At 39.1% G+C, this 22,993-nt stretch overlaps 1 protein-coding gene across 1 annotated transcript; it reads left to right on the plus strand.

Moving 5' to 3' along the window:
- Window positions 1–586: 586 nt before the first annotated feature.
- Window positions 587–22,024, plus strand: si:ch73-40i7.5 (amyloid-beta A4 precursor protein-binding family A member 1). Its single transcript, XM_059991543.1, has 10 exons — window positions 587–2,339; window positions 4,746–4,782; window positions 6,181–6,326; window positions 7,257–7,343; window positions 8,547–8,723; window positions 8,999–9,175; window positions 10,316–10,528; window positions 15,883–16,002; window positions 18,880–19,020; window positions 20,937–22,024. The coding sequence occupies exons 1-10, from the start codon at window positions 1,167–1,169 to the stop codon at window positions 21,006–21,008; spliced, it is 2,343 nt and encodes a 780-aa protein (XP_059847526.1). The 5' UTR covers window positions 587–1,166; the 3' UTR covers window positions 21,009–22,024.
- Window positions 22,025–22,993: the final 969 nt, after the last annotated feature.

The raw sequence follows: 22,993 nt of genomic DNA on the forward strand, positions 1-22,993 counted from the left end.
TTGATTGCTGCCGGAGAAGGAGTCAGTGAGCAGCCCATCACTATGTGACAGTCTGGTAGGCCTCTCTGCCTTGTGCGCTGTCCCTCTCTTTCGATGAATGCTGATGGTATCATAGGACGGTATCATGGTTCTGCGTTTACGGAACGTGGACTTTTTCAGACTTACGGTTTGTATATTGTGTTTTTTTTAATCGCCTGTGCCTTTTCCATTTTGTTGTGCGAGGAGGGGGTGTTTGGGGTTGATGTTGTTAGTTTTTTGTGTGGGGGAGTGATGGTTTTCTGGGGGTCGGTGTCCCTTTTCCATCTTGTGCGGGTTTTGGGGGTTGATGATCAGGACGCTCTGCTTTCAAGTTTGACGTTTCTCCCTGAACGACTTTCACGTTCTTTCTTTGTTTCGTGGCTATCTGGAGCAATACAAATTTCAGAGTCGTATCGGGATGCCTGCTTTGATAGTAAATGAACCTTTGAACCTGTCCTACATGGTTCTGAAGAGGCCACGTGGCTGAGATGGTTCTGCGATCGGGGCCGTACCGTCCTCAATGACGTAACGCGCAGAGGCGGTGCTGACGTCGCGCCTGCTGCGCGTACGTGGGTGTGTCACGACGTTTGTGAAGCGGCTGGGACCTGGCCTGGTGACACGGGCTTCTCTGGATACCGCCGGCGGTGGCTCGTGGGATGTAGGCGTGCCCGGCAGCAGTCGGGGGAATCTGAATGTGGAAGTGGGAACGGCGGCTCCATCAAATTCGACTGCGGGCCTCGGACCTTGCAGCGGATACAGCGCCGGGGATGAGCTCGGGTTGCTCGGACTGAGTCTCCAGCGCCCACCGGAGTGAAGGCGCTGGCTTCACTGCGACCCAGTCGTGGCCAAAGTTCACTGTTTTAGGGGCCCTGTAGCTCCAGACAGTGGGGGTGGGATTCACCATAGGCAGCTCCAAGGGCTCTGCGTCTGAAGGTAGTGGTCGGCAACCGGTTAGTTGGCTTTAATCTTGGTGCAATATTAATGGGGACCAGTCAGTGAGTCTCACTTAGCATGTTTGAATCTGAATGCAGCTAAGCAGGGTTTCCGTGTAGTCTTGTTAGGTCTCTCTCCTCCCTCCCCATGAGTTAAATCTTATTAATCTTACGTTTCATATTTTGCTCTACAAATAATGGTCATTGGAAATTAATATGAACAGACAGGAAGACCCCGCTGAGCCTGACAGTGAGGCTGTCAGTTTAATCCAGCATGCCAGTGGGGTTGAGATGTATGAACAAGGATTGGAAAATGATCAAACAGGTGCAGAAGCTGTTCTGCCTGAAGTTGGTGATGTGTGTTCTTTAGAAATCCTTCATGACAACAGAGATGCTTTTACAGGGTATTCTGATCAAGATTTTTGTGATGAAGGGGCTGGTGAGGTTATAGTGAGTAAAGATGTTAATGGTGAACAGAAAAAGGTGGATAATGTGGAATTAAATAATGTAGTGACTAAAGAAGTCAAGGATTTGGTTAGTGCTGTGCACTTGTCAGACTTAAATGCAGATTCTGAAAGCAATTTGATTGAATTTGGTGTGAAAAACATCAGTTTAGGAACTGACACAATGGACCAGACTTCAGACCTTGAAGATGATGATCATTGCCAGATTAAATTGCTTTCTGCTCAGTTGCGCCAACATGAGCAGGCAGCAGTAGTTTTGGAGAAGAAAAGAGAACTGACTTTGAGATCATCAGTAGATGGATGGACTGATTTATCAGTTAGAGAAGGTGACAGACAACAGTTCGGTATGATTAACCATCAAGATATTTTGACTGATGTGACCTGTGAACATTCAATGCCACCTAACGAAAAACTTAAAAGTTTAAATGGGAAAAAAATGGACGATCTGGTTCAAAATTGCAACAAGCTGACCCAAGATAGCTGTCTAGGAAGAATCTCTGGTTTTAATGACCACGCACCATCTAATATACGGGGTGACCTTGCACCAGCAAAAACTGAAAGCAAAGACACATTCTTCCAAGAAACTTCAGAAGAGTCGTTTGGAAGTGACTATGGCCAAACTAAGGGTATCATTGGAGGTTTGCACCTCGATCAGCAAGCTCCTGATTTCTTGGAAAGCGATGATGTGGAAATTGAAGATTTTTCAAGTTCTTCTTTAGTTGGCCGTCTTTTACTTAGACAAATGATGCTGAAGGAAGATTGGAAGAAAGAAGGAGAAGCATTGTCTTTAGCTGTTAAAGAACTGAAAGAAGAGGTCGACTGTATTAGCAAATCCTTTTTGCCTGAGGATGATCCTGAGCACGTTGATCCATTAAGTCAAGGGGCTTGTCATATAAAAACCAATGACCATGAGCGAACACGAGAGGTAAGAAAGTAATTGCACAGAATATTTCTTAGTTAAATATTTGTACTGAGACAGATATACAGTAAATCTATTACAAGAATTTCAGTGCACAATGCAAGCTTTCCATTCTTGAGGTTCATTATGTGCACGAGGATGTGGATTTGGCACTGGTAAGGTATGAGGATTTTCCCACATTTGGAATTAAATTGTATCTTGAGGGCAGCATAAAAGAGCCTTTTTACAAGGATTTTAGTAATGGTATGCCTCTGCTGCAAACAGCTGATTAGTGTAACTGGACCCTGCTCTCTAGTGAGCTAATATAAGTTTATGGTCCTAGACACAAATTGCATCAGGACTGATTATTTAACTTTGTGGCCAGTAGCCCTTTGCGTCTGAGAACAGCGCATATATCTTGCAAAAGCAAAGTATTGCAGATGCAGAAAATCTGAAATGAAATAATGCTGAAAATAATTCAGCTGCTCAAACATCATCTGTGCAGTAGGAAACAAATTTTGTGCTTCAAGTCAATAATCTTTATAAAAGATCATTGATCTAAAACATTAACTGTATCTTTCCCTCTCCACAAATACTATCATCTATTTTGAGAGCATTATTTTTATGTAGCTGAGTGTAATTAAATTGCTTTATACATTTATCTGATATCCAGTAGAGTTTATGAAGAATTGTGAGTTTTTTAACTTGGGCTAACTAAGCCTTCTTACACAAAATGCTGGTGGAACATAGCAGGCCAGACAGCATCTAGCAGAAGAAGTACAATCGACTTCTTTCTATAGATGCTGCCCGGCCTGCTGTGTTCCACCAGCGTTTTGTGTGTGTTACTTGAATTTCCAGCATCTGCAGATTTCCTCGTTTAAGCGTTCTTAGCTGAGTTACTGGTCAGGCAGATGATTCCTATTGAAGAACAGTCTTTCCATGGAAACAATTATCAAGTCATAAATAACTAAAGACTTCATGGTAATATAGTCACTCAAATATTTCTATCCTGTTATTTTTTGCTGTGCTTTATGGGTGAAGGCCAAATTGATTGACCACCAGCTCAAGTGTATCAGATGCACAATCAGGGAGCATTACCGTTGATATCGAAGAGGGATGAAAAGTGAGTTGCATTTCTGAATTAATATAAAATCATCCATCTATAATGTCTAGCATCGCTTGTACATGTACAAAAAAAGTCTTGGGGTGCAAAAGTTGCAGAAAGTTGTGCTAATGTTCAGGTACAAAAATGTTCAGTTTGAATTAAATGTAGAAGTGGTATTTGCAGTGCAGAATTGAATCATTTAGACCAGAAAGTCTTTGCTTTTTATGCAAGGCTCCTGCCATCTCTACTACCATATTTTGCTATTGCTCATGAACAAACAGAGGCTCCCTGAGTTAATGATCTTCTGGAAATCCAACTTTATACAAATTCTCGCATGCATTTTTTTCAAACTAGTAATAAAATTCTTCAGAAGTTCAGTTATGTCTGGGTAGAATATATATTCCATTAGTTTAATTATGAGTAGTGTTGGAGTGATTATTCAGTGAATTGTAGGAAATAGTTGTTGTAAGGGTATGTTTGGTAATGCGTATTGTATTACTCCAGAAACTGGGCATTTCTGACTTGAGGAGAAACCGGCTTACAGGCATTTATTAGGAATGGAAACATTACATAACCCAGAGACTTATTGAACTTATTGCATGAAGAACAGGTGTTAATCACTTCCATCACTGGATAGATTTAAGATGGAGGTTGATAGTTTCTTAATTTGTAAGGGCATCAAAGGGTACAGGAAGAAGGCAGGGGAATGGGAATGAGGGATAGTAAGTTGTTCATGATGGATTGGTGGAGCAGACTCGGTAGGCTGAATGGACTAATTCTATATCTCATGGCCTAATGGTCTTGTGGTCTTATTATTCTATACAAGGTTCAAGTCAACCATGTGTAGAAATTTCGAGACTTGCTGGTGTGTCACACAGACTGTATATTTTTAGGTTGAAGCTGGCTTTGATTTTCTTTCACAAAATGAATTTTAAATTATGAAGCAGTTTTTTAGAGTGGTGGGGAAATATTGGTGATTTTTACATATATGGAATGATCTGGATGGCAAACAAAGGATTTTTGCTATCTCTACATGAGACAATAATAAATTAATTACCAATTCATGTAAAAAAAATGGGAAGGAATGAAATAGTGACTGTAAGCCTAGAGCACAATGTTAAATTCATATTCTCGATTCAGTGCCCTGATTGAGATCAGCTAATTCACCTTGGAAAGATCTGTACAGCCAGGTAATGCACAAGGTTGCTGAATTTTCCTGGAGTTACCCAGTAGACTTGACATTTTTAATGAACTGAAGCCAAAAGCCACTTTGAGTACATGGACAAGCGACCTTTGGTACTAAAAGTTATTACTTAATTTCATTTCAGACGAAGAAGAAAATTTCCTTTCCTGCATTTAAGGAAGGTAAGTTGATCCTAATTGGATGTTGTCAAGTATATGCCTAATATTACTGCAAGTCAGACATAATATTAGACAGAAAGATCAGGTTTTGTACAGCATCTTTCATAATTTCAGGTTTTGGCAAATGAGTGTTTTGTTTTAGAAGTGTTGTCACCTTAAAGAAGTTGGTAATACAACAACCAGATTGCAGACAGTGAGCTTCAACAAATGAGCAGGCCCTGTACACATCTCATTAATGTTAATATTGTTACTTAAATGCAAAAGCTAACTTGCAAGTTTAGACCTCAGTTTGCTCTATATATGCATTTTGAATTGATGTGTAATTCCATGTGTAAGTTGCCATCTCTTGCCAATGACAAATTGGGTGGTGATAAAGGCCGTATATAAATTTTATGTTCTTTGGATTTGAAAAGCTGGGAATTATCGTGTTTGGGGTGGAATGGGAATGGAAGTGCTCTGTGCTTGTGTTGGACAAATGTGATGTCAGGCTTTTTGTTCCTGATCATTATCTGTAGAGACAGAGTAGGGCAGCTCACTGGGATTGTGCATGAAGAATATCTGCTAAGTAGGACTTATGAAGATACTACGAAGATCAGAGGGCCTGAGTTATAGATAGACTGGAGCTTAACCCCTGGAGCATAGGAGCCAGGAAGGATGCCCTTATACAGAACAAGTTCACCTCCTGTTTCCAGGATAGGGGAGTTTAAAACTAGAGGCTGTAAATTTAAAATGGGATGGAGAAGATTTAAAAAGGATCTGAGGGGCATCCTTGTTACACAGAAGGTGGTGTGTATTTAGAATGAGCTGTCAAAGGAGGTGATAAATATGAGTTAAATGTAAGTTTATTATCAAAGTACGTATGTACTGTATTTCCATTTAATATCTTGAGATTTATTTTCCTGAAGGCATTTACAGTTAAAAACACTGACAAAAAAACCTATGTGCACAACGAAACAAAATGTGCAAATATAAAATAATACTGAAAGCATGAGCTGTAAAGAGTCCTTGAAAGTTGGTCTGTAGGTGTTTGGATCAGTTTAGAGTAGTGGTGATTGAAGTTATCCACACCAGTTCAGGAGTCTGAAGTAATTGTTCCTGAACCTGGTAGTGTGGGACCTGGGGCTTCTGTACCTTTGGTCCAGTGGATAAAAAAATATTTAAGCAAGGACATGGATAAGATGTGTCTAGAGGGATGTGAGCCAAATTGCAGCAAATGGGACTGGCTCAAGTCGCTGTACTGTAGACAATTTGGGGCTGAAGAGACTGTTTTGATGCTAGACAGCTTCAACTCTTCCCATCAGATCTATGTTCAGTATCTTCATAATACTTGGTGGTGGACTGAAGATCGATTTTTACACCTGGTTTCAGTAACAGTGCTTTTGTTTCTTTCACTGCTTGTAGTACAGGGACCCTGTGAGTCAGAGGATCTCCTCGATGGAATCATATTTGCAGCAAGTTACCTTGGATCAACCCAGTTATTCTCTGAGAAAAATCCATCGACCAATGTCCGAATGTCTCAAGCTCAGGAGGCAGTGGGGAGAGTAAAGGTGTGAAGTGTCTAAATTAATGCACAATATTCTTTGAATTGGGATATTTTCAAAATCTAGCCATTTGCTTTTGAAATCGTTGGACCTGAATGTGCTACAGACAGATGAGCTGGGGAGGAAGAGTCATTTCCAGCTTGATACCTGGAGATTTTTGAAGTGTCTTGAGCCAGTTGGGCCCTGCTAGGTAATAACACGTGAAATAAAAGCGGGAGTGAGCCAAATGGCTCCATGACCATCTTCTTGTTTAGTGAAGTTGCAACTATGCACTTTGTTTAGTTTCCAGTCCAACCCAATAATTCTTGACACCTAGTGTCCAAAAATATTAATTTAAGATGCATTTATTCTAAACATCCACAGTCTCTGAGTTAGAGAATTTTAAAAGTTTGAAGAAATTTTGCATTGCAATCCTAAATTGCTGACTTATCCTATTATTATCCATATTTCTATGCTTCTCAGTTAAAGGAAGCAACATCTTGGCATTTCCTCTCGTAGGGTCATCACTGATTCCAGGGTAAATATGTCATCCATTTGGTACGAAAGTCAAAGCTGCACATAATACTTGAAGTCTTGCCAAACCCGGAATAGTCTTGACAAGGTTCCCTCATATTTTTAAGCTCCTGTGTGAATGTTGGGTGAAGTTGCAGTTGGGTTTGCAAGTAATCTCCCTCATTTTTTTGATGGACATTTTTTGGGTGACAAAAGATGGGGGAGAGATTGACGTGAAGATGACTGTCAGGATTTTTGCTTGAAGGGCTGTGAGGATGAAGTATTGAAGATCTTCTGGCACTTGTGGCACCTTATGTAGGTAATCAGCTTCTTCTAGAAGAAAAGAGAAAATCGTGTGTATTTTGGGGGGAGCAAGGTAGAAGGGAGTGTGGGGAGGAGTTGATGGAAATATAGGTAGTATAACTAATTTCTGATTATTTATAGGCACCCGAAGGAGAGTCTCAACCAATGACTGCAGTAGATCTGTTTATATCAACACAGCGAATTAAAGTATTGAATGCAGAAACACAGGTAATGGAATATCTAAATGTCAAGAAATGTACCTAAATTCTCCTACACAGTGTCTACTTTTAACTCCCCACCTCACCTCTGGCATCTTAGTAATAAAATGTACAGACAAAAATCTTAAAACATTTTTAAAGTTATCTAATATTCTTCATTAATTATCTAGAAATATTCATTATCACTGTCATCAACTTAATCTTAAAATTTGCAAATAAATTTGCATATAGCAAAGCTCTACAAACTGCAAAGATACTGACTACTTAATCTGTCCTCACATATAAGAAATGTCCAGGACATTGACTACTAGTCTTCTAAGTAGTGGTATTGAGAAGGCAAGTGTAACCTCAGTTTATTACCTCAACCAAAAGACTTCATCTCCAACTGAATTACAGCCCCTCAAAACTGTAGTGAAGTGTAAGCCTTGGCTATGCATTTCAATCTTTGATAAGAAGTAAAGCCTCTTTTGATCTATTTTCTGTGGAAAGTGCGACCAAAAACAAGAATTGTGCTACATTGGATAGCAATGGCAGTCGCTAATTATTTTGTTTTCCTAATTGTCTGTATTACTTGGCCAATGTTAGGCAGCATGGTAGTGTACCAGTTGCATAATGCTCTACAGTGCCAGCAATCAGAAGATCAGGGTTCAGATCCCATTGCTGTCTGTAAGGGGATTGTATGTTCTCTACAATAGTGTGGGTTTCTTTCTTGTGTTCCTGTTTCCTCCCACGTTCCAAAAAGACATTAGGGTTAGTAAGTTGTGGGCAGGCTACGTTGGTGCTGGAAGCACAGTGACACGTGTGGGCTTCCCCCAACACATCATAAACAATGACACAAATGACATATTTCATTATGTTTTGATGTGCATGTGACAAATAATGCTAATCTTATAAATTTTATTCAAAATCCAACAGGCGGAACTGCTGTAGTACTATGATCCCAAGAGTATGCTGGTACTTGCAGGTGGTTAACGATACACAAATATCAGATAAATCTATAGTTGTGAAGTGCTCACAAACATTTGGGTGTGAGATCCACGCTTCATCTGTACTTCGCGGCTCACAGAGCATGTCTTGCGCATTTGCTTAGTTTCTTGTCGTCACCTATCTCAGAAACAGTGGGTTAAGGTTTACCAGAAACTCAATTTTTCAAATTCGACTTTTGTAATAATGTGACTTAGGTTTATCATAACCCAGTTCTTCCCCTCTGTAGGAAGCCTTGATGGATCATCCTCTGCAGACCATTTCCTACATTGCAGACATTGGAACTACGATAGTTTTCATGGCTCGGCGACGACTACCACGTAAACCTCCAGATCAAGAAAATAGGAACTCTATGGCAGGGAAACGAGAATACAAGATGATATGTCATGTCTTTGAGTCAGAAGATGTGAGTATCATCCTATTATAGCCTAAATCATCAAATGATAACTTCTAGATTTTTGGGATCTCAGCTGTGATGTTTCCTGCAGATGTGGCATGATTTTACTTTTGTTATTTTTTAATAATTTAAAATCAGTACTTGTGGGATGTTGTGGAGTGGTTCGTCACTCCTCCACTGTGCCCTGTGGATGTGTAAAGAATGGTGTGATTCATTGGTATATATAATTCTAACAAAGCAATCCAATGTTTTTTTTTTCTCTTTAACACTGTCCCTGCTTGTAGGCATCACTTATTGCACAGGCTATAGGCCAAGCTTTCACTGTGGCGTACCAGCAGTTCCTGAATGCCAATGGTATTAATCCCGCAGATCTGAGTCCCAATGAGTACAATGATTTACTCGACACAGAGTTCTACAACGGTGATCTTGTACACTTTTCCAAATCAGAGAATTCCAAAGAGGTTAGTGTCTGTTGTGATGACTTGTAGCATGGTTTACTAGTTTTAATGTTGAGAGCGTGTTTGAGAATAATACATGGTAAATTTGCAAAGGGAGCAGGAATGTGCAGCGTTGCAAGATTTAATACCGCAGAATAATCTCGACATATTTAGTTTCAAATGCTTTCTTACCAAACCCTTTCTGGAACTGATATGTTTCAATAAGTTGACTTTTTTTTCTAAACTGAAGAGAAAAAGCTGACTTTATTTATCTTTTCCTCATAAAATAATCTCTTTATCTCAGAAATCAGTCTAGTGAATATTTGTTGGTACTGCATCTAGTTGGTACTTTTGGTCTCTATAAACTTTATCAGGAAGCATGGCTGCCCTTCATGGAGCGTGCTCTCGCATCTCCTCTGTTTCTTGTACTTCTGCTCTCACCTTGCTTTCCTTTAGACAGAACAGTGATAGAGTTCCTCTTGTCCTTATCTTTCATCCTATGGGCCTTGGCATCCAGCATAACATCCTTCACATCTGCCAGCTGCAATGAGATCCCTTCAACTAGCCACATATTTTCTCTCTCCCTTTCTGTCTTCTCAGGATCCACTCTTCTCATGTGGTCCACTTATCCCTCTTCTTCTTAACCCTTGCCCTTAGATTACTTATCCTTGCACCTCATCCAGGAGCCTGACTAGATCTTCCAGGTGAGAAAAAGGTTTACGTGCATCTCCTCCAATCTTGGCTACTGCATTAAGTGCCCCTGATGTGACTTCCTCCATGTTGGTGAGACCAAGGGGTGGTTGGTTCGCTGTTTTGCAATGGCTATCCTGAAAGCCCAGTTGTATTGCATTTTAATTCTCCATCCCATTCCCACACTGACCTGTACGTCCTTGGCCTTCTGTACCGCCAAGATGAAGCCCAACACAAACTGAAGGAACAACACCTTGTCTATCCCCTCAGTCATCTACAACCCAATTACATGAGCATTGAGTATTTCAATTATGAAAGAACAGACTGGGTAGAGAAATTGGTAGAAATTTTTGTGATCAACTGCTATTTCTTTTACCTTTGTCCAGTTTTACTCTGTTATAAATTTGTGATGTTGCATATTTTCCTACATTTTCAGTGAATGTAATAGTGGATACAATTCTGTTCTTTGCACAGGTGCATATTGAAAAAGCAAAAGGTGAGATCCTTGGCCTAGTGATAGTGGAGTCTGGCTGGGGCTCGATCCTCCCTACTGTGGTGATAGCCAATCTCATGCATGGTGGGCCTGCTGAGCGGTCAGGAGAGTTGAACATTGGTGATCAGATCATATCTGTGAATGGTACCAGCTTAGTTGGCCTGCCTCTTGCTACTTGCCAGAGCATAATCAAGGTACTGAATCAGGAGTTCATATTCATTGCTTCAGTTTGTTTTCATATATTTCTCCTTTAAGTTTCATGCACTGTGAGATATTCATACTTTTGGTTCCTTATATGTAACATATAACATATACTTTTGGTCCTTAGGTATGTTAGTTGGTAGATCTCTTATTTTCTTTGAGGAGTCACACTAATAGGAAGTTCTCAGTGCTCTATTTATGCTACGTATTTAACTTTGGGTAGGTTTCATGTTCAGTGCGCAGATGCATCACAGCTTGTAACTTAAGTTGTAAGATGAAGAAAAAGGTGCCTCACATCTCCAGGGACCCCAATTTAATCTTGACCATGTATACTCCTTGTCTGGAGTTGGCTTGTTCTCCCCATCACTTGAGATTTCTGCCATCTGTTTTATTTTTTTCTCACCCACCAAGAATATGGTGGTAGGTAGATTAGCTACTGATAATTATCCCTTAGTGTAGGTAAGAATTAGAGGGAAAGTGAATGACCATAAGAGGAATAGTTACAGGATTATAGAAAAAATAAGGGGGAGATTATTAAAATAGGATTCATCTCATGCAAGCAGGCATGCTCCAATGGGACAAATATCCTCCATTGCAATAGATAAGTAGTGTCTAGAATGATACCAGATGAAGTAGTACATCTCTTGACAAGTTATGCACATTGAATCAAAATTCCTGCAGCTGTAATCTCCATTGAATGGCCAGTGCTGCAGATTCTTTATATACAGAGTTAGGTAACAAGATGAGCATTCTAAGTAAGGCTAGTTTTGAGTGTACATTAGAACCCTAGTGATAAGAATACCCTTAGTAGGAGGAAAGCATTACCACACTGTACGTGTCACAACGACCATTTGACAAACCAAACAGGATAGACAAAGGAGAATCGGTTGATGTTGAGTTCTTGGATTTTCAGAAGGCCTTTGACAAGGTGCCACACATGAGGCTGCTTAGCAAGCTGTGAGCCCATGATATTACAGGAAAGATTCTAGCATGGATAAAGCAGTGGCTGATTGGCAGGAATGGGAACAAAGGGAGCCTTTTCTGGTTGGCTGCCGGTGGCTAATGCTGTTCCATAGGGATCTTTGTTGGGACCAATTCTTTTTATGTTATATGTCATTGATTTGGATGATGGAGTTGATGGCTTTGTTGCAAAGTTTGCAGATGAAACAAAGAAAAGTGGAGTGGCAGGTAGTCTTGAGGAAGTAGAGAGGCTACAGAAGGACTTAGACAGAGTAGGCAAATGGGAAAAGAAGTAGCAGATGTTTGGAAGTGTATGGTCATGCACTTGAGTGGAAGAAATGAAAGGGTTAACTATTTTCTAAATGGAGAGAAATTACAAAAATCTCAGGTGCAAGAGGATTTGGGAGTCCTTGTGCAGCATTCCCTAAAGGCTTGTAGGTTGAGTCTATGTTGAGGACGTTAGCATTCATTTCAAGAGGACTATAATATAAAAGCAAGGGTACAATGTTGAGACTTCATAAAGCACCGGTGAGGCCTCACTTGGAATATTGTGCGTAGATTTGAGCCCCTTGTCTTAGAATGGATATGCCGAAACTGGAGAAGCTTCAAAGGAAGTTCATGAAAATGATTCCAGATTGAATGGCTTGTCATATGAAGAGCATTTGATGGCTCTGGGTCTGTGTTCATTGGAATTCAGAAGAATGAGGGGTGACCTAATTGAAACCTATCGAATGGTGAAAGGCCTTGATAGAGTGGGTGTGGAGAATCTAAGACCAGAAGACACAGCCTCAGAATAGAGGGGCATCTTTTTAGAATGGAGATGAGGAGGAATTCCTTTAGCCATAGATTGGTGATTCTTCAGAATTTGTTGCCACAGGTAGCTGTGGAGGACAAGTCTTCATATTTATTTATACATATTCTGCTTTAATATATATTTAAACCAGAGCTTGATACATTCTTGATTGGTCTGGGCATGAAGCGATAACGAGGGGAGGAGGAAGAGACAGGAGATTGGGGCTGAGAGAAAAAACAGATCAGCCACGATGAAATGGCGGAGCAGACTCAATTGGCCAACTGGCCTAATTCTGCTCCTTATGGTATAAAGGATAGACTAAGACAGTAAGTTGGATTTTTTTTCAATCAATGTTTTTTGCACAAAATGGCGGCTTGTCTTTGTCTTTGAAAGCTGTTATTTGTCAGGATAAATGTACTTATGAGGCATTGAGTCAGATTGATCATTTCTCAAATCACAACGTCTACTCGTGGTTTGCTTGGCCCTTTGTTAGCAAATGAAATTGAAAATTTTGACGAAATAAATATAGCTGGGTGTTACTGCATGTGCAGGATCATTACCATGGTGTATCTTTTTCCAGAAATTAAGCTGAAGCAGTCAGGTTATCTATGCTAGTAATGTGCATTTTGTTTCCTAGGCTAAATAGATTGATGAGACAACAGGTAGTGGCTGGAACAGGAGTGATATTAGTAGCAAAATAATTTATTAAAGCAAAAAGTGAGCTAAATGGATCACATCAGTTTATTCTTACAGTAATGAGACAGTGAATTGCTTAGGAAGACTGTGTGAATATACTTGAGTATAATTAGAGCACCTGTACACCAGCATAACAGCATGGTAGTTTTATTTCTTGGAAGAGTGAACAGAGCTGAAATCAGAGATATGAATATCAGCTCCTATCATGAGCAGTTTGGGAAATTTAATAGTATTCTGGAAGCTGTGACTTCATCTACTAAATCCTAAGTTCAGAAACTCTCTAACAATCTTTTCATCATTAAGAGCAAGCTTAACACCAACTTACTTGAACAAGCTTTTGATTAATTTCCCTTGTATAGTTTCGCACCAATTTTGTGCTTTACCTTCCTGTGAAGCAACTTGAGATAAAACAGAACATTCTGGAAGAAGAAGCAGGTCTGGAAAGCTTATGGTGACAGAAATGATGATTAAGGTTGATGTCTTTCAACAGAACCATGAAAAATGAAAAGGGTGCAATGTGTTTTAAGATGGAAAGAAACCAGGGAATAGAGAACAAATGGTAACAGGGTAGAGCACAGGAGAGTTTAAATAACAAAGGTGGCATCTGAACAAACAACCTGACATCAACCAAGGCATTATATTCAGAAAATTCAAGGTGGCACCTAGACTGGCAGAGCCTTCCTTACTAATGTGGGATGTGCCAATATCTTGACTACAGTTGGTGATTTATTTTAAGCATGTCTGACATCATATGGAGTCATATTTTCATCTTTTAATTGCTGCTTTTCTCCCCAGATGAGCACAATGGTACATTTTTAGGACAGTGTATTGAAAGCCCCTTGCTGGAACTCTAACCATTTTTCATTGGGAAGGGGAATGGTGGTTCAGTTATTGAACTAGTTATCAGCAACAGCAGAATTGTGTTCTGCCACAGTGTTTTATTTTCTGCTGTGGCCTGGCTGTTGCTCTTTCATTATCATCCAATGAGGGGATTAGCAGTAGCTCAGTGGGGAATGTAGAAAGATATACTAGAAGTGGAAGTGAAGTCCCTACGTAGTGGAACTGTAAAACAAAATAACCTCTTGCTAAACTGCAGAAATGGCAAGTAGCCCCGGTAATATTGACATTTGTTTTTATGGTAGGCAAGTGCTAAACTCCAATAAGGAGCTAATAATTTTTTATTGGCAAGGTGATTAGTGGTTCAATTACTAAACTGGTATTGGGGTCATGGAGTACTGAAACGGGCCCTTTGGCCCACACATCTATGTCACCAAAATGTCCATGTAAGCTAGTCCCATTTGCCAATTTTTGACCCATTTCCCTCTAAACCTTTCCTATGTATGCAGTTGTCCAAATTTCTTTTGAGTATTGCTGGTATACCTTTCTCAACCACTTCATCTTGCAGCTTGTTCCTTTTATACACCACCCTCTGTGTAGGGAAAGTTGTTCTGGTTAAATCTTACCCCTTTCACCTTAAACCATGCCCTCTGGTTCTTGATTCCCCAGTCCTGGGAAAAAGACAGTGCTTTTATCCTATCCATAGTTCTGGACTGTTGATGTGGAGACATGAATTGAAATCCCATTCCCAAATGGGGAATATAAATTCAAATAGTTAAATGTTGGCACATAAACTGGTAGCAATAATACAATACAGGGGCTATTTATCCTGTTTCAAAAGGTAATGAGATCTTGGCTAACCTGTTTGAAATTTGGATATTTTTAAAGAAATACCAGTCTCAGTAACAAAAGGAACTATTTAAATTATTAGATTGCTGTAATCTGCTCCACTAATATCTTTAGGGAAAGAAATGAGCAATTTTTAAACATTTTCTGGCCTTTTTCTAATTTCAAACCGTTAACATGGCAGATTCTTAACTGCCTTACTTCAGGCTTTTTGTCCATATCCATATCTGATGATTGGCTAACTTAAAGACAAACACCAAACATCTCTATCCTTGATCAGATTCTTAACTCAACCAGCATGCCCATACTATTTATGGATATTCCGTGATAAATGAGTTGCCCCTTGACTTTCGACCCTTTTATCAGTGTAGTATAAAATTCACAACGGATGAGATATTCCAAAGATATACAGTTTGCCGCCATCTACAGTAAAGCACCCCACTGGATTGGTGCCATGTCCATCGCAGTTAGACACTAACAATAAATACTTAAAGGTGCACTGCAGGATATTGTCCAATGTTTCTTTCACTGTAGCTCCCAAACTAACAATTGCCAAGATGCATGGACAATGTCACCAAATGTTTCTCAAAGTTACATGTCAGCCTTTCCTTAATCATGGCTTAGTCAAAATCCAAGAGCTTCCCATTCAAAAGAGCCTCAACAATTTAAATAAAGATCTACCACATGGTTTCCATGAAGACTTGCTTTCGGAAAAGACTACTGAATGAGAAGCTGCATGGTAGCATAGCAGTTAGCGCATTGTTTTACAGCAGTGATCTCCGATCAAGGTACATTTCCAGCCACAGACTGTAAGGAGCTTGGTGTTCTCCCCGTGACTGTGTAAGTTTTCTCTAGTGCTCTGGTTTCCTCCCACATTTCAAAGACCTACAGATTAGAGTTAGTAAGTTGTGGGCATGCTGTTTAGGCACAGGAAGCATTACAATTCTAGTGGGCTGTCCAGCAAAGTCCTCGCTGATTTGATTTGACAGAAATTAAGTGTTTCACTGTATGTTTGGTGTACGTATGCTAAATAAACCTAACTTTATCTTGCAAGTAACTGCTATGCTTAGTTGACTTGTGAGCCTTGATCCATGGTTATGTGTTAATGATTCACTTCAATTCCTACTAAGTTGAAAAATAGTGGCCTTTCTGCCCACTGTGAGCATTTTTATGGAAAATCAGTCCATCTGACATTCTAATGTATTGGTTTTGAAGGACTTGAAATATCAATTTGAAGTAAAGCTCAATATTGTTCGCTGTCCTCCAGTCACCACTGCAATCATCAAACGGCCAGATCTGAAGCATCAGCTGGGATTTAGTGTTCAGGATGGGATTGTAAGTATGAGGATGACAATGATGTCTTTAAGTTACCAGAAGTAATTTTAACTCTTATTCCTGAAAGAATTTCTAATCACCTAGAGCCTGCCTGAATTTTATTTAAAACAAGGTTTTCACTTCACACAGGAAAAATAAGTAGTAATTCCCCAGCTAATGTCAGTAATTCCCCATGCTAAATCCATATCAGAATAATGTAAATTCTGCTTTTTAGAAAGTCTTTCCAGTGACAGTTTACTATCTTTGTTTTTATCATAATTTTGAAATGGTAACTTTTTATCAAAATTCAAGATTGAGAATGTTTGTTTATTTTTGCTGTTGGATGAGCAGCAGTCAATGAAGTAGATAAAAATTGCCACCAAGCAAAATCCAATAATTTAATTCTATTTATATAATTGAATGGAGACAGAAGTCTGCAGTGCAGAAGGCCATTCATCCCATTATATCTATGCCAATCAAAGAGACCTCAACCTAATATTTTGTTCTGTGATGCAGAGTGTAGTTTATTAAGCTATTCTGGTTTATCTACCTGATGTATAATGTAGAATTAATCTGAATTCCCAAAGTGAATTTTAAGGGTAAGATACAGGTTTTCAGTTAATTAGGCCTGATAAGCCTCTGGAATAATTGTTAAACTTGCAATATTAAACAGACTGTTCAGTAATTATCTAATTTCTGTGAATGTGAGCTAGATTTGCATAGGTGATTTTCATATTTCTTATATTAGTAACTAGATTTGAAAAGTGCTTAATTGACTGAAAAGTTTTGGAATGTGAATGCGATAGGTGCTGTATAAATCAAATCTAAACCCCTATGTAAATACCTGCTGTGGGATGCAAAGGTTATCCCTTGAAAGAAATATCTTTCAATGTACAGGCAGTAACTTTTCCTTCTGAAAACTTCTACTAAGTTGCTTTGAAATGTCAAATGGAAAAAATGTTCAATAAAGTTAACTACTCCAAGGCTTTGTTAACTGTCATGAGATGGATGGCAATTCATTTGTTTCAGTGAGTTGAATGTTGGCCAAGACAGGAGAGTTCACTTCAGTTGGTGTTAATGATGTATATATAGAAGGTCTGGCAATCTCTTTATCATCTTGTGAGAAGATTAGAACCACTGTCAGAATAGCACTAAATATTTCAACTACTCACTTCACATTATTTTTATTTTTATTACATTTCTTTTCAGGATTTGGCATTATTAACAGGACCAAACTTCTTTATTTCCCTTTCCTAAATGTTCTTGAGCAAGTGGCAGTCGTCAGTTTTCCTGAACTGTTGCAGTGCCTTTGGTGAAGAGTGGAATAGGGAGTTCCATAGTTTTATCCAGTGACAATGAAGGAACAGCAATACATTTCCAACTCATGGTGGTGCATGGGTTGGAAGGGTCCTGCAGGTGTTTGTGGTCCATTTCACCTGCTACTGTTGTCCTTGCTGACAGTGGTAAAGAGGTTGGAGTCGTTCATTCCTTATGCCTTATAAATCCAGTTTTACTAGAGTTCCTTGATATCACCATTGATCAAATGTTACCTTGATGTAATTACTCTTTATTTTTAGAATTCTGCTCTTTGTTCAAAGTTTGGACCAGGATTTTGGTTAGGTTTGATACAGCGTGGGCCTAATGAACTCCAGCTATAATTGGTGAGCAGGTTATTGGCAGATGAGTGTCCTTGGTAGCTCAGTCCATAATGCAGCCAATCACTTTGCTGATTAAGAATTGACTGGATGGTAATTAACTGGATTTGATTTTGATTGTCTTTTTTTATGGATAAGATGTACTTAAGCAACTTTACACGTTGTTTAATTGATGCCAGAGTTTTAAGTATATTGGGGCAGCTTGCCCAGAAATCACACAGTGTAAGTAATATAGCCAGGATATAATGCAAGTAAAATATGTGAAGGTGAAGTTAGTCGAATGTGAGATCCAGAGGAGGACTGCCTCTGTGGTGTTCATTATATCAGTTTTTCTTCTTATCAGGCAATGGTTATCTCACAGGAGGTTGATGACAGGGCTTCTTTTAATTCTTTGGAGTATAAACACTCCCAGAGCTGCTCAAACTTAAAACAGGCCAAAATTGTGCCTTTTGTTGCTGAGTCCTGCAGAATTGATGGGTGTGTGTTACTAATAGAAGTGTAACCTAATGCTGGAAACATCTGAGTTTATATAATTCAGTCTTGAACTTATTCTCAAGTGATTTGTTTCATAGTCTATTGAAAATCAAAAACTTGCAGATACTGTATGTGTAAAATAGAAATATAAAATATTTTTGACCATAAGTTAAAATATCTGTCTTTCTGAAAAGGCTGCCTGACCTGCTGAACATTTCCAACACTGTTTCGTAAGCTACTTTGTCTTTATATCCAGAATTTGTCGTAAGCTAGTTAGCTACTTCTGTGAACTGAGAGCAAACCATGTAACAGTAGATGTTGCCCTTTGATTAAACTGTGTAGCAGTGGACAAATAGGTGCGGCCAAAATTGCCGTCCCCTTCCTTGCTGTTGTCTGTTGAGCACATTTTGTGTAGTGATTGTTAATGGTCAGTGAATGGTGGCATGACAATATCATTAATAATTCCTGCGGGTTTTGATTCGCCAGTCAACTCTTCACAAAAACTTGACTCACTTTCAAAGGTGTCCTATGGAAGAAACAACTATTCAAAAAAAAATAGACCTTTGGGGAAATAAACTTCTTAAAGAAGTAAAACAACCCTTAAAATCTCAATGGACTTTAAAAATGAGGAAGAAAATGTGGAAGGGTCAAAAAAGTGAACAGAAATGATGTCTACAATTGTTCCATTGCGCCACTGGATGCAAATTCAGTAACTATTTGAGATCTTGTAGGTTTAAAGAGTTAATGCTGTAAATGTTATCTTGACCAGATCTACAGCCTCATGAGAGGTGGAATTGCGGAACGAGGTGGAATTCGAGTTGGACACAGAATCATTGAAATAAATGGACAAAGTGTTGTCGCAATCCCACATAACAAGATTGTACAAAGATTGTCAGATGCCACTGGTGAAGTAAGTTCAAAAGTACAGCAGTTTGTTTATTTAAAAAGTTATAATCTCTCTTAAAGCTTAACCTCTACTTGATGTTTCCAGTTGACTAATAGACAAGTTCACATTAGGGTTGATGCTGTGGTTTGTAATGCCTCTGCTTTTTAATCCCGATTAATTTAGGTTGGGTTAAATACAGTGGGGCAGTTGGCCTTTGTTACATGCCAGAAGCTTCAGGAAGGCAGAGACCTAAAGAGAACTGAAATATTACAATATAGTCATGGTTGACATTGAATGAACAATGATGCTAGGCTTAAAAGCATATCACTTCTATCAAGATTACCTTTGTTTCTTTGTCTAGCATATTTCTTCTCCAAGCTTATACTATTCATTATTTTACAACTCTTAATCATCGACCATTTTTTAATTCAAGTGAGGTCCCCTGTGTATCAGCTAGTGGTACTGAAATAATCATTACAACAATCTTTCCATGTGTTTTTCTTCAGTTTAGCACATTTCATTTTTAATTAAGTTTGGCCTTATTTGCAAATTTCCCAAAGTCAATTATGTTAGAAAATATAGTTACTTATTAGGGTACTTTTGGGTTATTAATTTATTTTTACTGGAAGAAGTCAGCTGCCTATTGCATTTAATTTTACTATATTGACACTTATCATTTTTGTGCTTAGCAAAAAAGTTTTTGGTCTCTACAATTCAAGCTGGTATTGCAGTCCAGCCCATACCTCATCAGTTGCCAGTGTATTTGCATTTTGTGACAGCAGCATGTAGCACAAACCAGCCTTCTACTTACTAGCCCTCCATCCAGAGGTACGGGTATTGAGAGAGCCTTGCTTTTTATGTGGGATGTTGTAGTGCTCTGCTGTCAATTTGGAAGGTTGAATTTGAAGGCAGAATACAGGGTTAATGACAGGATTCTTAACAGTGTGGAAGAACAGGGGGATCTTGGGATCCACGTCCATAGATCCCTCAAAGTTGCCGCGCAAATTGATAGGGTGGTAATTAAGCCATATTGTGTGTTGGCCTGCATTAGTCATGGGGTTGACTTCAGGAGCTGTGAGGTAATGTTGCAGCTCGAAAAATCCTGGTTAGGCCACACCTAGAATATTGTGTTCAGTTCTAGCCACCTTGTTATTGAAAAGATGTGGAAGCTTGACAGAGGGTGCAGAGAGATTTATCAGGGCTTTAGAGGGCATGTCTTATGAGGAAAGGTTGAGTGAGCTAGGGTTTTTCTCTTTGGAGTGAAGAAGGATGAGAGGTGACTTGACAGGGTTGTTAAAGATAATAAGAGGCAGAGTACATGGCTAGTGCTTTTCTCCCAGGACAAAAATGGCTAATATGAGAGGGCATAATTTGAACTTGATTGGAGGAAATTACAGCTGGGATGTCAGAGGCAGGTTGTTTTTATTTATGAATGGTTGGTGTGTGGAAAGCGCTGCCAAGGGTGGTCGTAGAGGCAGATACATTAGAGATATTTAAGAGACCCTTGGATAAGCACATGGATGAAAGAAGAATGGAGGGCTATGTGGGAGGGAAGGGCGGATTGATCTTGGAGTGGGTTAAGGGGTTGGCATAACAGTACAGGCTGATGAAACTGTAGTGTTCTATTTTCTATGAACTACTGTACACTCAAATAATTTAGATGACATGGCATTCAATTTGCAAAAGGTAAGCTCCCACAAATAGCAGTGCAATATTGACATGGATTGAGAGATTAATATTGACTAGATCAATGAGGAAGAATAGTTTAACATCAGGTGTAGGCCTCTTTGCATTTGCAACCACTGCCCCGATTAGCACTAGTGTGGATGTGATCAAACTTGGAGGCCCCTGTGTCTCATGATTATTTATTGAAGCTGAGCAATTATGTTTGTGAAGGTGGGAGATATGAATATATTTGTCTTTTACTGTTTCTTTTCCAGATTCACATAAAGACAATGCCAGCTGCAACATACCGATTACTAACTGGACAAGAGCAACCAATATACATATAAAGAAAGAGTTATCATCATTAGCCAGCTGAAACACTTGTGGTATCCATGGATTCCATGTGACACTGCCTGCTTTGTTGTGCCTCAATAATATCGACACACAATTCTTAATTGGCCTATTGAAGACGACTTAACACAAGCATTCCACTCTGCACTAAATTGGCTGTGCCAAGAGCTGCAGCATCACATGAGGCCAATGTGTAAGGGAAAATAAATTAACCTTTGATGCAGGCTTGGCAGCATGCCACGCATCAGACTTAGCACTGATACAAGGTGGCACTGTTTTTCACCAAAAAGATTTTGCACATTGCTTCTACATATCACCAGCTTAAACTAGATATCTCATGACATCTGCAAGTGGCTTTCCTGTTTTATTTGAGTGGAAAGTTGCTGGATTTATTTTACTGGCAAGGGCATAAACTTAATATTTTAATCAATTTTTTTTTTAAAAATTACCAAGATATTAAGCAGACCAGTGTGCCATATGGATAATTTTTCTGAGGGGTTAGGGAGGGGAGGGAAGAAGCTATGGGCAATAGTTTTGGAGATGAAGTAGTTGTTGACCTGAAACTTGGTCTGGAAGCTATTCTGCATTGTTTGTGAAAGATGCCATTCTATTCTGTGACTGCCTGGCACAGGGATATGAGGTTCAGCTGCTGTTTTACTTTATGTATACCAAATGCAATTTACTATTTTCTGTACAGATCTATCTTTTTAAAAAGTCGGAGCTGTCTAAATCATGCCTCTGCATAAGGAGATGAAAAATCAGTCTGAAGTTACTGCTTCTGTTTGCCATCTACTGATTGTTGCAGAGAAGTGCATTTGTAATCAGTAAGGAGGAATAGATTGTGCTTCTTCGAATTACCTGCTGACCATGTGCATTGTAGAGTCTCTGACAATACCTCACTTAGAAATTCATGCCTTTGGTGCCTTGTAAACTACCATTATGCTAGCCATAATTGCCATGCTTGGAGTGTTTATCAGGGAATATAACGGAATAAAATGCATTAATAATTGTATTGTGTTTTGTATAGCGGTATAGCCATAAGAGTTATCTGAGAGGTTGCTGATCTTTTACAGGCTATAGGGTCAATTGACCAATGCTAAATTGCATATTCTTGGGTCAATTGAGCAATGGGGGAGAGAACTGATGCTTATATGAGATCATGACTAGTTTAGAAGGGGATTTATCAGCCCAGGGCTTTTGCACTTGTTTATGATCACATGGCATTCTGGAAGATGCATGTGGCCAAAGATATCTCCCATTAGCAAGGTTCATGCGTCTATGGAAATAAACTCCAGCGAGACTCGCCATCTTCATACAAGGAAGAGAAAAGGTGTAGGGCAGGATAGTTCTGCAGCCCTCTGCACCTAGAAATTTTCTCTATAGTTGTAATTTGTCTCTTCTATTATTGTAAGCTGCAATGATTGGTATTTGAGCCATGTAGTATGTAATCATGCAAGTTGCATTTTCTGCATGGGTCTGCTCTGAATTCTTCCAATTGAATGTGCTATTACCATCTGATATTTAGTTAATGGAATTGAGAGGACCTGAGGCTCTGACACATAAAGCATTTGTCTAATGCAGTGCTACCTTGGCTGGTTCTTGTTAACATCTTTCATTGCAATAAAGTTATTGCAGCATAAATGCATTAATTTAGAAAAATGATGGATGGTTTGTGTTTCCATATTGTCAATGGAAATAATATACTCAACATACTGGAAATCAGAAATAAAAACAAATTTGTAAAACTACCTAGAGTTAGGTAACTTCTACAGACAGAAGGCCAATTGGTACTTCAGGACAGTCTTCTATCACTTTTATTTCTGTTTAGCTGGAACTCTTTTACAACATTGTCTGTCTGTAACTCTGCTTCTTCTATGTATTTTCAGATCTACTGCACTTAACTAGCTTTTGAACCATTTCTCCAATACTAATGGAAGTTAGTGCATTAACAGTGCTTTTCTAAGTAGCCTACATAAGAGAT

Source organism: Hypanus sabinus, chromosome 16 (assembly GCF_030144855.1).
Source record: "Hypanus sabinus isolate sHypSab1 chromosome 16, sHypSab1.hap1, whole genome shotgun sequence".
NCBI classification, from domain to species: Eukaryota; Metazoa; Chordata; class Chondrichthyes; order Myliobatiformes; family Dasyatidae; genus Hypanus; species Hypanus sabinus.